This window comes from Lutra lutra, chromosome 11 (genome assembly GCF_902655055.1).
Source record: "Lutra lutra chromosome 11, mLutLut1.2, whole genome shotgun sequence".
Taxonomy (NCBI): Eukaryota; Metazoa; Chordata; class Mammalia; order Carnivora; family Mustelidae; genus Lutra; species Lutra lutra.
This window is the reverse complement of record NC_062288.1, coordinates 50,058,041-50,074,098: the sequence shown is the minus strand read 5'-3', so window position 1 is coordinate 50,074,098 and position 16,058 is coordinate 50,058,041. Positions and strand designations below refer to the sequence as shown.

At 38.9% G+C, this 16,058-nt stretch overlaps 1 protein-coding gene across 1 annotated transcript in view; it reads right to left on the bottom strand.

The window, feature by feature from the left end:
- The window catches only part of TSPAN13 (tetraspanin 13), a 33,455-nt gene extending 27,350 nt beyond the window's left edge, over window positions 1-6,105 (bottom strand). Inside the window, exon 1 of the mRNA XM_047695084.1 lies at window positions 5,898-6,105. Coding sequence (XP_047551040.1) covers window positions 5,898-5,960 — 63 coding nt within the window. The 5' untranslated portion in view covers window positions 5,961-6,105. The remainder of the gene's footprint in view (window positions 1-5,897) is intronic.
- Between the last annotated feature and the right edge of the window lie 9,953 nt (window positions 6,106-16,058).

Below are 16,058 nucleotides of genomic sequence, written 5' to 3'. Positions count from 1 at the left end.
TTTTAAACCCCTTAAAACTGTATGCAAATCAAGCCACCAAAATATTCAAATCTCACTTTTCAAATATGGGCTGAAATACAATTTTCCCAGAATGAATTGTTTCTTTCTTGTAATGCCTCTTACCTCGTTAAACTTTATGAAAGTCAATAACCTCACTCTAAGTAGAGAAATGGCATAAATAGCACATTTTTGTTACCGTTTTTAAATCAAAGGCTGGAAATTTTACAAACATACTTGGCCAAAAGGCAGACTATAAATATCAGCACAGCAACATCACATGAAAATCTCAGGTTCTATAAACAGGGAATCATTTTTAAATAAAAAATGCAAGAAAATAACCAGGCACCACTTAAACATTTTAAATTCATTCAATAGTTCGAGCGAGAATATGGAGAGAAATAACACAAACCTAACCACACATGAAAGTATTAAACAAGAATAATTTGAAAAACGATGATCAAAATTTTGAAAAATAACAGTGTAATCATTTGAAAGAAACAGCAATGAATAGATTTTTCTTTGGCTGAAATACTAGTGTTTCTCATTTATTTTGGAGTTAAGACCGAACAAAATTATAGTTTTCCAGCACTCTAATAACCAGAATGAGACTCAAAAAAAATGTATAGGTAAATCATTCCATATTTTACTTACTGTACCACAATCATTTTTTTCTTACAACTAAAGATTAATATTACAACTTTGCTGCCTCCATAGAGCCTGCTTGAGTCAACATCAGCCCTCATTAAGTGCTAGAATTCCAATAGCTTAAAAAATCTTCATTATCACAAGCAGGTTTGTAATTCAGAAATTTAAAATAAACTTTTTCCTCTTGAAGCTGTAACAACTTAATTTTTTCTTTCTGTGGCACATCCAAAGCATTTATCCACATTTTCCCATTTTATCCTAAAAACTCATGAGGGAAGGATGAAAAATATCATCACCAGTTTATAAATGGAAAAACTGAAGCTTGAATAAAGTAAGCTGTTTGCCCAAGGTTAAATTCCAAGCAAGATGCAGAGTTGATATTCAAACTTAAGTTTTCAAAAAAAAAAAAAAAAAAAAAACTTAAGTTTTCTTCCTGAACCCAATTCTTTCTCTTCCTATAGACTGCAGATATATTTTTTTTACCTTTATGTATAGTATGTTTTATCTACTTTAAGACAATTCAGTTTCAGAGATATTAAAATGTAAATTCTTACAAATCAGGGTCTGAGAATGGATATAAATCAGTATAATTTTTGATGCTGTATGGGAATTTTTCTCAAAGCAAGCAAAGTTATAGGGGGAAAAAATGGAAAAAAAAAAAATCAAGGGGTGCCTGGGTGGCTCAGTGGGTTAAAGCCTCTGCCTTCAGCTCAGGTCATGATCCCAGGGTCTTGGGAGCATGGCAGGCTCTCTGCTCAGCAGGGGGCCTGCTTCCCTTTCTCTCTCTCTGCCTGCCTCTATGCCTACTTGTGATCTCTGTCAAATAAATAAAATCTCAAAAAAAAAAAAAAATCAAGAAAACAAACTTGGAAAGAATTTAGAAGAATGAATATGGAAAAAGAAACCTCTGAAATGACCCTTGTCATTTTAAGATCAGGTACTTATGTTCTTTATATTCTAAATTAAAACTTTTCATATATATGAATATATATTATATATATAATATTTAATACATATATTAAAAATCAGCAGTGCAACTCCTAAAAGTCTCTTCTTCTCTGCTAAGGAAGCACAAGGGCATAAATTATAACTCTTCTAAATGTTCACATATTTTAGAATAACACTTATTTCATATTCTTAAAATTCCCCACAAATCATAAGTATGATTTTAAAAAGTTGTTTGTCACTCTTTGTCAAAGCATTTTCAATCAGAAGTATTCTAAAACAAACTACTAAACATAAAATAGGCCATTTCCCAAAGTACTTTTCATTTGCATTTATGTCATAAGCAGTATAAAAAAGATTCATGCTATTTCTACATTTTCTCCAATTTCTTTATAACTTCTTCACTCCCCTGACTTCTCTAACCCACGAAGATGTCACCTCATCCTAAATTTTAAGGTACCTCGAGTCAGTCATTCCCTTCTATCACACTTAATTTTCCCATTCCATGAATCATAACTAGATCCTGTTTTCACACAGTGGGGAGGTTTTTGTCTTTGTATCTGTTTATTACTTCCCACAGTTCTCAGCAGAGTATACACAGTAGGCAAATGTTTATTGACTGAATAAAGCTCCTGAGGTCATACAAAGAGAAGAGTAATTAAAAAAAAAAAAAAGAGAGAGAGAGAGAGAGACTTCACAAAGCCATATTGATTTTAAGGCCCAGTTTGTTTCACTGGGCCTTACTTCCCAAACTGAGAACAGTGCCTGTCATAAACAAATAAATATTTATTGAGTAAACAAACATTCAGTTTCTTGAAATATACTGAAGTTCTGAAGCCAGTTTTCTTCTTTCTGCTAACACCATGAAGGTGCAAGGAAAAGAATTCTGCTTCTCCTCTTCGTACCATATCTATAAACAGTTTATGTTCACTACACGAACTTATACAGTACTAGGGATCCTATGGATTAAAATGACCAAACCCAGGGAGCCTAGCTGGCTCAGTTGTTAAGCGTCATCTCAGGTCAAGATCCCAGGATCCTGGGAGCAAGCCCCACATTGGGCTCCCTGCTGGGTGGGAAGCCTGCTTCTCCCTCTCCCACTCCCTCTGCTTGTATCCCCTCTCTCGCTGTGTTTCTCTCTGTCAAATAAATAAAATATTTAAAATTAAATTAAATTAAATTACCAGGGGTGCTTGGGTGGCTCAGTGGGTTAAGCTTCTGCCTTCAGCTCAGGTCATGATCTCAGGGTCCTGGGATCAAGGCCGGCATGGGGCTCTCCGCTCGGCAGGAAGCCTAAGACCTGCCTCTCTGTCTATTTGTGATCTCACTCTCTCTGTCAAGTAAATAAATAAAATCTTTAAAAATAAATGAATAAATAAAATAAAATGACCAAACCATAAATAACAAGAATCAACTGCACCTTTGGCTAGTGATCAGAAGACCATGACAAGTTTGAGGGATGTTCCTTCAAGCTATTTGAGTGACATGCTTTCTGGTCCAATCATGAATTCGCTCTCATCTGAGGCTCATCCGCAGGCTACCTGAGCATGTGGACAGTCTGGCTCACAGAGTCCTAAGTTCCTCAAGAAAATGCTTCAACACGAAAGCAGGCGGTGGCCTTTACACCCGCCACTCCCATATGCAATCCTGGCTTTACTAACACTTTTAGAAATGACCTCAGACTCAATCCTTCAACTCTGTGCAATTTTAAAGGTAGTTATCCTGGTGAGATTGGAACCTATGAAAGGTCTACCTATTTGTACCTTAGAAGTATCTCCCAAGTCTTCAACTTCAGCCCTGCCCCCAACCACTTCGCAATTCTCACCTTCAATTATGGAGGGAGAGACGAGGGAAGATACAGAATCTCAGAAAGAGTAGTGGCTAATTTTCGCCATCTGTTTAAGACCTGGTCCAACTTTTTTACTTTTCATTCACCTCCAATCTAAACTGCTCACCTTATTTAAGCTTGCTCACAATATATAAGAAGTAGACATTAATTCATCTTAAGAAATATCCTTTTTATCTAAAAAGTCTAGGATTTAAAAGGATGGTAACCATTTTACAGCCTTATAAATTTCTAATTAAGGTTTACTGCAATAGCTATTCAAATCAATAGAATACACTTTGAAGGTCAGTAAGTTGAATTAGCTATTTAAGTCTTAAAATGTTCCTTTAGAATCACCTTTCTCCTTGCTTTCCTAATACACAGTGAATACAACTAGAAGGGACATATCTTGAAACAACTAGACTTAAAAATAACTTGCCTTTTGGAGCGCCTGGGTGGCTCAGTGGGTGAAAGCCTCTGCCTTTGGCTCAAGTCATAATCCCAGGGTCCTGGGATCGAGCCCCACATCAGGCTCTCTGCTCGGCAGGGAGCCTGCTTCCTCCTCTCTCTGACTGCCTCTCTGCCTACTTGTAATCTCTGTCTGTCAAATAAATAAATAAAATCTTTAAAAAAAATAACTTGCCTTTTAATATATACTGCACATTAATCTATATAAATCAACTGTATTATATACATATATATATTGCACCTTAATTCCTACAGTCAAGTAAGCATGCAAAGCAGATCTTCCACTGTAAGCACACATTATAAGGCTAAGTGTCTGGTGAGCAGATGACTAAATCATGGGGTGGGAGCAAAAGTCAGGGCACAAAATGGTGAATTTGAAGTTCTAAGCAGGCCATCCATGCTAATAAAAGAAAATACCCGGAGAAGTGGTCAGCACTTACTTAATAAACAATCAATATGATCAACATGCTTCAGGTGAGACAAAGGTGAATTTTGCTTGGAAACTTGACACACTCTCCAATTACAAGGAGATGAATCACCAGGTGTTTTACAATTCCCCTCCCCCATGCCTACTATCGGTGACCATGCTGATTAGATTCCTACTAACCAGCCAGAAAAGCAGACTTTATTCCACTGTCTTGCCTTCAAAGCTTAACAAGCATGTTCATATACAAAGGAACAGTAATGGTAAAATGATCCAGGCTTGCTCTTCTGTTGGTGACCACAAGGCAGCCTCTCCATTCCAAGGATGTAACCTAAGCTTGCACAGATGGCCTAGCTTCTGCTAATGCAGGAGAGCTGGGTTTGTTTTCAGGGTGGGTGCTGCAAACCGCCAGGTGTATTTATAGAAGGGAGCAAGACTAGGATGGAGGGATGATGACAGAAGAGGAAGTTTCTTCCACCTGGGAGAGAAGCCTGTGGAAAGATCTGGATCCCACAGTCTAGGTTCTAGTCCTGACTTGCCAACTATGTAAACTTAGTGGGGGGGGGGGGGGGGGGTGGAACCTTTTTGGTCTATTATCTTAAGTATAAAATGTAGACAATGCCCCTTGCCTTGGATGGCTGTCAGAACGAGGAACGAAATCCTGGGATGTAGTAGGCAATGGATAAGCGTCAACCTGCTCCCCCATTCTCCAGTTCGCCCAGAACTGCGCCTCAAAAATCATAGAGATAGATTGCCTCTTTAAACTAAAAGGCCCAAGCTTGTTAGCAAAAAAAAAAAAAAAAAAAAAAAAAAAAAAAAAAAAAAAGGAAGAAAGAAATGACGGGTGGAGGCTTGCTTATTTACTGGAGGATCTCGCTTAAAATGGAGTTAGGATATTAATAAGATGGGAGACCACATGGAAAAAGCATCCAGTATGAGCAAACTGACAAGAAAAAAAGAAGAAGAAGAAGAAGAGGAAAAAGAAAAAGAGGGGGGGAAAAAAAGAAAAGAAAAGAGAACCCTTTATGTAAGCACGAAACAAACTTCGGAAGCTGCGGATATCCTGTAAACCTACTCGGTGACCTCAATTCAAATCACAAGACCACGCAGAGCTAAGCAAAATGCTCACTATCCATATGCCGCCTTGTCAGTTTCAGACCACGCTATTTTTGCAAAACTCTCCTCAAACCTGAGGCGGCTCTCCCGCCTCCAAATCCGCCCCAGATGGGTCTGGAAGCCAGGAGGGAGTATCAGAAGGAACAGCGATGGGAAGGAAAGTGGGAAGGTCTGGTCAAAGGACTGAAAAACAAGGCGGTGGGTGAGGGGGCGGGGTAGAGCAATGTGGCAGCGCCGTGGCCAGTGAGCCAGAAAGACGACGGCTTCACAATGAAGGAAAGGAAGAGACTGCGACAAGCGCCGGCTCCTGGTCTCCGGCGGGCACTGATGAGGAGGCCAGGGGCGCGCAGAGCGTGGGAAGTCGGGAACCGGGTGCGGAATGAAGTCAGAGTCGCTGGTCAGGCAGGAAAACCAAGGAGGAACCGAGCAGGTGCAAAGCCCCCGGGAGGGGACGACCGGGCTCAGGGTACTCACTGTGTAGAGCAGGTTCAGCGCACACAGGCAGTTCTTGGAACACGCGAAGCCCCCGCAAACCATCTTGGAGCCTGTGGTTCCCGCAACCGCAGGTAAACGTGGCTGGAGCGGAGCCTCCGGGACAGCCTCTTTGTTCTTGCCTTCGGGGCCTGGCCGAGGCCGGGGTGGGGGGCCCTGGCTGGGGCTGCAGTGCGCTACGCGCCCGCCGCGGCTCGAACTCGCTCTGGAACCTGCGGCCGCAGCAGCTGGAGCCGGAGCCCGAGCCCCGCCCAGCCCCCCCGCCTCGCCCCGCGCGCTGATTGGCCGCCGGCAGGGAACAAAGGTAGAAATATGCAAATAAATGCGCTCCGCCAGCCCGCAGCCGGGAGGGGCGGGGCGGCCCGGGGGGCGAGGGGGAGGGGGCGGAGGCAGTATGGGACCTAGCTCCAGGCCAGAGCGTGTGACAGCCGCCTCGCTGTCGTCCTGGGGAGCAGGTAAGGAGAAGAGGGCGGGGCCCAACGGAGATCCACGCTGGCAGGGCAGAATATGACAGCACCTCTCGGTTCTTGGCCCTGGTGGATGACGTGGCACCATTTTGAATGAGATTTGAAAATTAAGCACCTAGCCTTGTTTGAATGAATAGGTGGAGAAATAAATTAATGAATGTGAAAGATTTAAAAGAGACAACGAAGTGAGGGAAATGAAAAGAAGAAAATAAGTGAAAGAATAAAAGGAGAGAATGAAATCTCTGCTACTCTTAGGAAATAGGTAAAGTACATGGCCTAAAAATGTGATGACTCCTGTCAGGTCAAAATTTTTTCTACAAGGATTTGCAAAATACTAGGAACTATGAATATGTGCATGCAAGAGAAAATCAGGAGAGGTAATTTTTGTCTTTCAATCTTGAATTTCAATAAGCTTTTCTTTTTTCACAAATAAGGATTGTGCAAATTTTTTTAAATGATGGAGTCTTTACGTCAGTCTTTGCACTGGCACTATTGAGTGTCTACTCTGGAAATACATCTTGTATTCTCAGATCCCTCACCTATAGATTGAGTTATTATGGTAAGCACTTTTTGCACAGTGCCTGGCACAAAGTAAGTGCTCAATGCATGTCAGCTAGTATTGTAGATCTAACAGTTTTACCTGCTGTGTTCCAGGCAGTAAACTAAGCCAATAAAGGCTTGGTTGTTTCCTAGTACCTTCTCCCAAAAAAGGTTCCTTTTATATAAAGAAATGTTCAGATACTTATGTGGAGCCTAAGGGTTCATGTTGAATAAATTATGTGATAGCAAATGCTAAATATATGTTAAATAGAACATTGCAGCTGATCAAAATAGCGTTCATGTAGTTTTCTGCTCCCGCTTCTAAGCTCTCTTTACCTCTCCAAACCCTACCGCACCAAGAAGGCTTCATTGATTCTTTAGCTTTTGTATTCCACATTAACCTTTTGTAGACACTAAGAAGTATTCCAAAACTTACTCTGGAAAATGACCTTCCAACTCAAACAATACAGTGCTGGCCAGCTTTCCTTTTTAAAAGCCAGAGACTTATTAAAGAGATATTAGCAGGAAGATCTATTATTCCTCTTCTCATTCCTGGATGCTGCCAACACTGCTACCACTTCATTGCTCCCCCAACCATGGCAACTCTTCTTTGACTTCTTCGTAATACCCTTTCCTATCTCCGTGTGGGTTGAATCTTCAATTTATCTCAGAGAAATGCCACCAATATATTGGTCAGGGTCCAGTGGAAGGATAGAGCTCATTCAAATATCATAATTAAAAAGTTTAATAAAGAGGCTATTTTTAAAAGTATGGACAAGTTTAAAGGAAACCAATAAAGAATAGTGGAGCAGCTCAGATCTAGCAAGAATACGTAATTACCACTTCCCTTAAGTCTGAACAGCAATTTAGGAAACAGTTACAAAAGTCAAGCAAGAGCTGTAGCTGTAGAAGCATTGTCAGATAAGAGTTATGGGCTTTAATAGAGAAAACCAAGGAACTACTGCAAATTAGAAAAAAAATGAATACAATGGGTTTCTTTTTAGGATTTACAAAAGACCATTTAATCCCATCCTAACAACAATGAGCCAGAAACACTGCAAATTCAGTTTACAAAAAAAAAAAAAAAAAAAAAAAAAAAAAAGCTATCAGAGAACTGAAGATCCAAAGACACCTAAAAGAACTAAAATCCAGGAGGAAATAAGACATTCTTAGGAAGAAGAGTTCACAGCTGCTTTTATCTCATATGGATTGAACAGAACAGAAAGAACACTACATCAAATGAGAGACAAAGAATAACTAGCTGATCATTTAACCATCTTTTAATGTCCACATGTGAACTATGACAGTTCCAGGAGGCCCCAGCCACAGAGTGAGTCTACAACTACTTGCCAGCTTTAACTCATGAACCTTCACTTAGTACAAGGGTTACATGTTTCAAAGTCTGTGGTCAGAGAAGAGTGCTCTTTCCCCAACCATCTCAAGGTTAACAGATCTCCCCCCCCCCCCGCAGCCCAAAAAAGTGATTAACAGCTGGGGTAAGGATGGGAAAGATGAGAAAGACCCCTCCAGAACAATATGGGTCTTTAACTAATCCAAGGCATTGGCTGCTGAAGACTAAGGGAGCAGCAGAAGAGAAAAATCCCTCTATGGTACACTGTTACAGCCCTCCAAACATGAGCTAGAACAGTAGGATAAGGAGAGACCTCACAAGGACATGAATGAAAACCAAGAACATGACTGGAGAACAAAGACCACTCCCCAGCAAACAAAATGGTAACAGCTAGGTTGTAAAGCACAGAGACCTTCCAGGGGTCAGAAAGCTGGTGACTGGGTATAAGGTACAAAAGCTCTCTACACAGACCTCCTTTCTGTAGGAAAAAAGTCTTGATCATTCCCTCAAAAATATTTGAAGCCAATGCTGATTGAATCTAATTAAACCTTTAACAAATTCTGACCCCTCCCAACTATAGTTTAGACCAAGTTAAGCACCCAGTATAGCAACCTGATAGAATAAGGCATGTACCATTTTCTGGGACTAAATATTACTTAATTTATTCTCAATAGTTCTTTTATACATACTATCTGACACATAATAAAAAGTTATGAAGGTTGTGGATGATTAAAAACTTGGGGCTTATGGTCAAAAGAAGAAATGGCAAATAGAACCAGACCCAGAGATGATCCTGATGTTAGAATTATCAGACAGGTCCCGAAAACTCAATGTGACAAATGTGTTAAAGAATTCCATGAAAAACAAGTAGGAACATATGGGGAATTTTGAAAATCAAGATTGTTGGAAAAAATTTTAAATGAAATGAGAGTTATACTCAGAAAATTTTTTAAATGTGATTTAAGCAAACTGGATAAAACAGAAGGAAAAAATCAGTTGAAAGTAGGTCAACAGAAATTGCTCAAACTAAAACACAAAGATAAAAAGAGCCCCCCCCCCCCAAATGCACCAGGGCCTCTGATACCTGTGGGACAAGATTGAGTAGTGTGTGTGCAGAAGACAAAAAAAAAATCAGAGAGAAGACATATATAAAGAGAACAATGGTTAGGAATCTTCCAAACTTAGAACTATCAACCCACGATCCAAAAATGGTCATTTGCACCATCCCCTACTGAGCAGAGGAACATAAGCCTGCCCAGATTCAACTTGAGGGGAACACAGACTCCACCTATTATGGGAGGGTTGCAAGGTCACATTATAGAGAAGTACAAATATGGGAAAAACTTCAGTGTATCTTTGGAAAATAAAATCTGCCACAAGTAATGTCCTTTTTCCATATCATACCTCCAAACTGCCCCTTTGTTGACAAATTGCCCCCTCTTTTTAGAGAGAGAGAGTGAGAGAGTGCAAGAGCAGATGATGGGGGAGGGGCAGAGAGAGAATCTAGTAGACTCCATGTCCAGCATGAATTCCAACACGGGACTCAACCTCAAGACCCTAACATCATGACTGGAGCCAAAACCAAGAGTCAGATGATTAATCAGCTGAGCCACCCTACAAATTTCCTTTGTTTATGTGAAGAAAAAGAACAGAACATTAGACTGTAGTTCTCAGAGAGTTTCAATGGAGATGAAGCTAAGAGACTACATTTTATTCAGAGGAAGAGGAAGTTTTATGTTTATATAATAAATTTATCTTTGGCCATAAAATCAATAGAATGGATAACTGAAATTTCTTTTCATTTTTATTTTTTAAGATTTTATTTATTTATTTGTCAAAGAGAGAAAAAGAGAGAACAAGAAAATGAGCACAAGCACAGAAAACAGCAGGCAGAGGCAGAACCAGGCTTCCTGCTAAGCAATGAACCAGATGCGGGATTCGATCCCAGGACCCTGGGATCATGACCTGAGCCGAAGGCAAAAGCTTAACCGACTGAGCCACCCAGGTGTCCCTGAAATTTATTTCCTTTAAAAATTGGGTCTCCTACAAACCATAAGTGACTCTTAATCTCACAAAACAAACTGAGGGTTGATGGGGGGGAGGGGGGTTGGGAGAGGGGGGGTGGGGTTATGGATATTGGGGAGGGTGTGTGCTATGGTGAGTGCTGTGAAGTGTGTAGACCTGGCGATTCACAGACCTGTACCCCTGGGGATAAAAATATATGTTTATAAAAAATAAAATTTAAAACAATGCTACAAAAAAAAAAAAAAATTGGGTCTCCTAAAGGGGAACCCTCCTACACTGTTGGTGGGAATGCAAGCTGGTACAACCACTCTGGAAAACAGCATGGGAGTTCCTCAAAAAGTTGAAAATAGAGCTACCCTATGACCCAGCAATTGCACTACTGGGTATTTACCCTAAAGATACAAACATAGTGATCCGAAGGGATACGTGCACCCAAATGTTTATAGCAGCAATGTCCACAATAGTCAAACTATGGAAAGAACCTAGATGTCCATCAACAGATGAATGGATAAAGAAGATGTGGTGTATATATATACAATGGAATACTATGCAGCCATCAAAAGAAATGAAATCTTGCCATTTGCAACGACGTGAATGGAACTAGAGGGTATTATGCTTAGTGAAATAAGTCAATCAGAGAAAGACAATTATCATATGATCTCCCTGATATGAGGAAGTTGAGAGGCAATTTGGGGGTCTGGGGGGTAGGAAAGGAATAAATGAAACAAGATGGGATTGGGAGGGAGACAAACCATAAGAGACTCTTAATCTCACAAAACAAACTGAGGGTTGCTTGGGGAAGGGGGTAGGGAGAGGGTGGTTCGGTTATGGACACTGGGGAAGGTATGTACTACTGTGAGTGCTGTGAAGTGTGTAAACCTGGCAATTCACAGACCTGTACCCCTGGGGCTAATAATACATTATATGTTAATAAAAAAATTAAAAATTAAAAAAATATTGGGTCTCCTAAGCAAACCATTTTTAATAATGTTTAAATGGGAATAAGTGGGATGCCTGGGTAACTCAGTCAGCTGGGCATCCACCTTCAAACTCAGGTCATGATCCCAGGGTCCTGGGATCAAGTCCCATATCGGGGCTCCTTGCTCAGCAGGGAGCCTGCTTCTCCCTCTGTCTTTTCTGCCTGCCACTTCCTCTGCTTGTGCAGTCTCTCTCTCTCTCTGACAAATAAATTTTTAAAAATCTTTAAAATAAAATAAAATAAATGGGAGTAAGAAAGATAAACTAAATTTAATCAGTTTTACATGTAATTTATTGGTTCTTAAATAAGTCTTTAATATGAAATGAAATGTTAACAATTGAGGAGATTGGTACCCTCTTTCTTCTTCTCCTACTCCTTTGTTTTATTTTTATCATTTTGTTTATTTATTTATTTATTTTGACCCAGGGAAACACCATTCTTATGTTCTTATGCATTGGTCCAGATCCTTGGAGAGGCAGACACCAAGACTGGACTCTTCCAGTGCAAGAGATTTATTGGAAGACACATCTGTGAGCTTTCCTACGAGCTACAGGAAGTTGTGAGCACTAAAAGAACATAATGGAGGTCTGACCTCTGTGAAGCAGAGAAGGAAGGAAGGAGAGAGAAGGAGGGAGAAAGGGAGGCAGAGGGGGAAGAAGAAAAAAGAAGAAAGAGGGAGAAAGGGAAATATAAACTTCAGGGCAGTTTTAAGATTTGGCAAGGCCAGAAGAGAGTTTTTGAGCCAAAATCAGGTGTCCAAAAAATCTAGCATACTCCCCTGGAATGCAGTTGCTTCAGTATCCCTACCACACTTATTGGCTGGAAACATCAGCGCAAATGCAAGGATGGATATTGGAATATAAAATTGAGACTAGCTTCAATTATGTTATTCACAACAGATCTGAGAGGTGCATTTTCTTAAAAAACAATTCTAACTATATTTTGCCCTTATGTCCTAAAAAATATTTCTGTGGTCACATTTCAAACCATCTTTCAATTTTTCAGTCCTCGTCATTTTATTAGGGAAGGAAATTCTCTAAGTTCTTCTGGGTAATCCATTTCAGGTTTTAACAAACATTTAAAAACTCTTGATGGGGGTGCCTGGCTGGCTCTGTCAGTAGATCATGTGACTCTTGATCTTGGGGTCATGTGTTGGAGCCCCTCACTGGGCATAGAGTTTACCTAAAAAAAAAAAAAGAAAAAAAAAGCTGTTAAAAATTTTTTTAATAAAAACTCTTCATGCTTTAGATTGAGCTTGACATTGTCCTGAAATTTTTATTGTTTTTTTTACCATTCAAGTTTAAGGTCAACATTTTTTGAAATAATTCAATACAAGGACTTCATTGTGTTCAATTTTTTTTTAAGATTTATTTATTTGACAGAGAGAGAGAGAGAGCACAAGCAAGGGGAACTGCAGGCAGAGGGAAAGGGAAGAAGCAGGCTTCCCATGGAGCAGAGAGTCTGATGTGAGGCTTGATCCCAGAACTCTGGGATCAAGACCTGAGCAGAAGGCAGCCGCTTAACTGACTGAGCCACCCAGGCACCCCATGTTTAATAAATCGTGTGTGTGTGTGTGTGTGTGTGTGTGTGTGTGTGTGTTTTCAATAAATCTTAAGCAAAATAATTCCTAAGCTTTTGTACAGCAGTGTTAACTGCTCTACCAAAAGACTTCCTGGACTTCTCAGAAATATGAACATGAATAGATAAACATGAAATTGTTCATATGCATTTTATAGTCACATAAAATATCTGTGATATAGCACATTTTAAATCACTTCAACTGCAGTACACTTTGCTATGCTAAGCCCTAGTATGTTTCCTGAAATCATTATTAAATAAATCAAATGCCAATTGTTAAAATATCTGTCAGTGATTTTAACTAAAATTGATCCAGCTAAATGATTTCTAATGCCCGATAGATTTTTTTCCTATTACACATTTTTTTTTTGTCCATTATTCCTCTGATATTCTACTATCTCCAGGACAAATAAAGGAAAGAACTGTAGAATCTTTCCTTTGAAATGATTTGTAATCTTTTGGATTCAGTGAAGCATAAGAAATGAGTTTCTTGGCCAAGAAAAAGACAAAGAAACTGATCAGTAGCTGCTTCTCTCCTTCCGACTCTATCTCTTCTGCTGTTTTCTCTGTGTTATCCTTTTTGATGTTATGCCAGACTTCAGCGATTGAAAGCGACATATTCTTCCATCCTACAATAATATTGTCTCCATTTTGCTATGCAGGATGTTTCATTATTGATGCCAAAGGATTTTAAATAATAGTTCATTTACAGGAAATTTTTTTCTTCCAACCACAAATTAAACTTGAAGGTTTTTTGTTTTTGTTTTATTTTGTTTTGTTTTTGTTTTTACCAACTTCTTTTTTTTCCTCCCCTATGATGTCAACGGGACTAAAGGTATGCATCTATAGGACCATTTTGTCATATGCTATGGCACTAAAATCTCAATTTTGAATTTCTGTGACTATTTTTAGTGGTAGATTCAGCTATGATAGCACAGCATGCAATTCCAGGGACTAATGGGCAAATCCAGCTTGATGGCCAGACAAATCCAACCAGACCACTGATCAGCTGCCTCAAATGATGAGAGACAATCCGCTTTCAGGAGGAGATAATCTGCTTACTCCTTGCCTCTGTTTTCTCCATGTCTTCTCTTCCAAATTTTTTTTCATATGCTACATTAATGAAGTAGCAGTGAGAGTACAATTTGAAATGAATTGATATTTTTAAAGTTCCAATCACATCTGAAAGAACTTTCTGGAAATCTATCCTACTGATTCTAAGGCCTGATCTGTTTCCATTCTGAGTATTGTAAATCCACTCATATTGTATTTATTTAGTCCAATAGCTACTTCAGTAAAAATATAATTTTTATATCAAAAGCTAATAATACTGCCTTAGTGAATACATATGTATCAGAGAACAATAGGTAAAATTGAATAGGAAAAGGTGCAATTAAAGGGGTCAACTGAATTTATTTAAATAAGCTGACATTATGTTTGAGAAAATGGAAGGAAACCCGACATGTATAAGGGGGACCAGATGTGAAATTTTAAAAAAAACTATCTTTCTGCTTCTTATCTATAAACAGCTTATGAGTTCTAAAAGTAAGATTGATATAGCATAATGTAGCTCCTGGCACAGTGGAAATCATTCAAGCTGGAAACCACTCAGATGTCCATCAATACTGGAAATGCATAATGAAATCATGCTACAGTCACATGATGGAAACCTATGTCCAAACTGAAAGTGAACAAAACACAGCTACCTCAACAATGTAGATGTGTCTTACAAACACTGAGTTAAAAGAAACCAGAAATATAAGAATGTATATTGTATAAGTCCATTTATATGAAGCTCAAAAACACCAATTCTAATGCAATATTTAGAGATGAGTACTAGAGGGTCAAACTAGAAATAAAAGCAAGGGATTGATAAACATGTCAGGAGAATCAAGCATTTGAGGAGCTATGTGTGGAAACAGTGATTGGAAAAAGGCACAGGGGGACTCCTGGGGTGTCAATCATGGTCCTAGAGGATCCCCTTGTGATTACATTGTGAAAGAGTGGAGGAGGGGAGAAAAATTTATAGCCTGAAGTAATCTCAGATTTTATACTATTTAAACAATATTCTTGTTATTCTAGAAAAAAATAGTAAAACCATCTGTGTATTTTTCAATACTGGTTACTTGCACAGATTTTTTGTTTGAATGGTAACTGTTTTTCAGGGAAGGAAGCTGATAAATTGACCTTCGTCATTTCACATCAGAGGGTTTTGGATACTAGCCGTTATTGCCATAAAGTGCCAATTGTGTCTTCATGATATTTTTGGCAAAGTCTACCACGTACAATTTAGGGCAGCAAGACCTAGTTTTAGGAATTAAAAGTGTGCCAGAGTTAGGTCATATCCTGTTTACACAGGCTTAAATATACTGGCGCACGTTGGTTAAAACTTTCCTGAAATAGGGAGCATGGTAAATTTTCTGAGATCATACAGTGGCCAGAAAATATTTTCATTCTTCTTTGTCATTTTATTAATATCTCGTAGTATATTGAAATCCAGGTTGAATATGGTTTCTCCTTCTAAGTTTGAAGGGCTTTCTCTAATAAAATTTATCTTGCTTTGCTTTTGAAAATTCCACAATCTTTCTGATTCTGATACTTTGAAGATTTTTTTTTTTAATGTATACTTATTTGAGAGAGAGTGACAGCATGGGGAGGAGCAGAGGGAGAGAATCTCCAGCAGACTCCACGCTGAGCATGAAGCCTGAGCAGGGGCTCGATCCCACAATCCTGAGATCATGACCTGTGCCGAAATCAACCAAGAGTTGTACACTCATGTGCCCCTCCTGATACATTGCTTACAACAATTTGTATTTTTTTCTCTTTGGAAGCTTGTAAAATCTTCCCTTTGGCCTCAGTTTTCTGAAAACTTGGAGGATCTCTTTAAGAAAAAGAATACCAAAGTACAAAAATAAATGAACTTAAGTACCAAAAATAACTGTTTAAAATGGAAAAAGAAAACAATGAATTCTTAATTTTTAAAACAAATGATAAGTACTACAAACCTCACAAAATGCCAAAAAAATCATATTGTTTTTATTAATTAGCTGTTTGATACAATCCTATAATACATGTTCACGATATTTTGTCTTCTTACTCTCGGATTTCTTCTTTATATGAAAACCATTTTATAGTGTTTTCTACAAAAAAGATAGAAGCGTAATTTAATCTTTCCTCTAGCACAGTTGCTTGAAGTTTAGTTT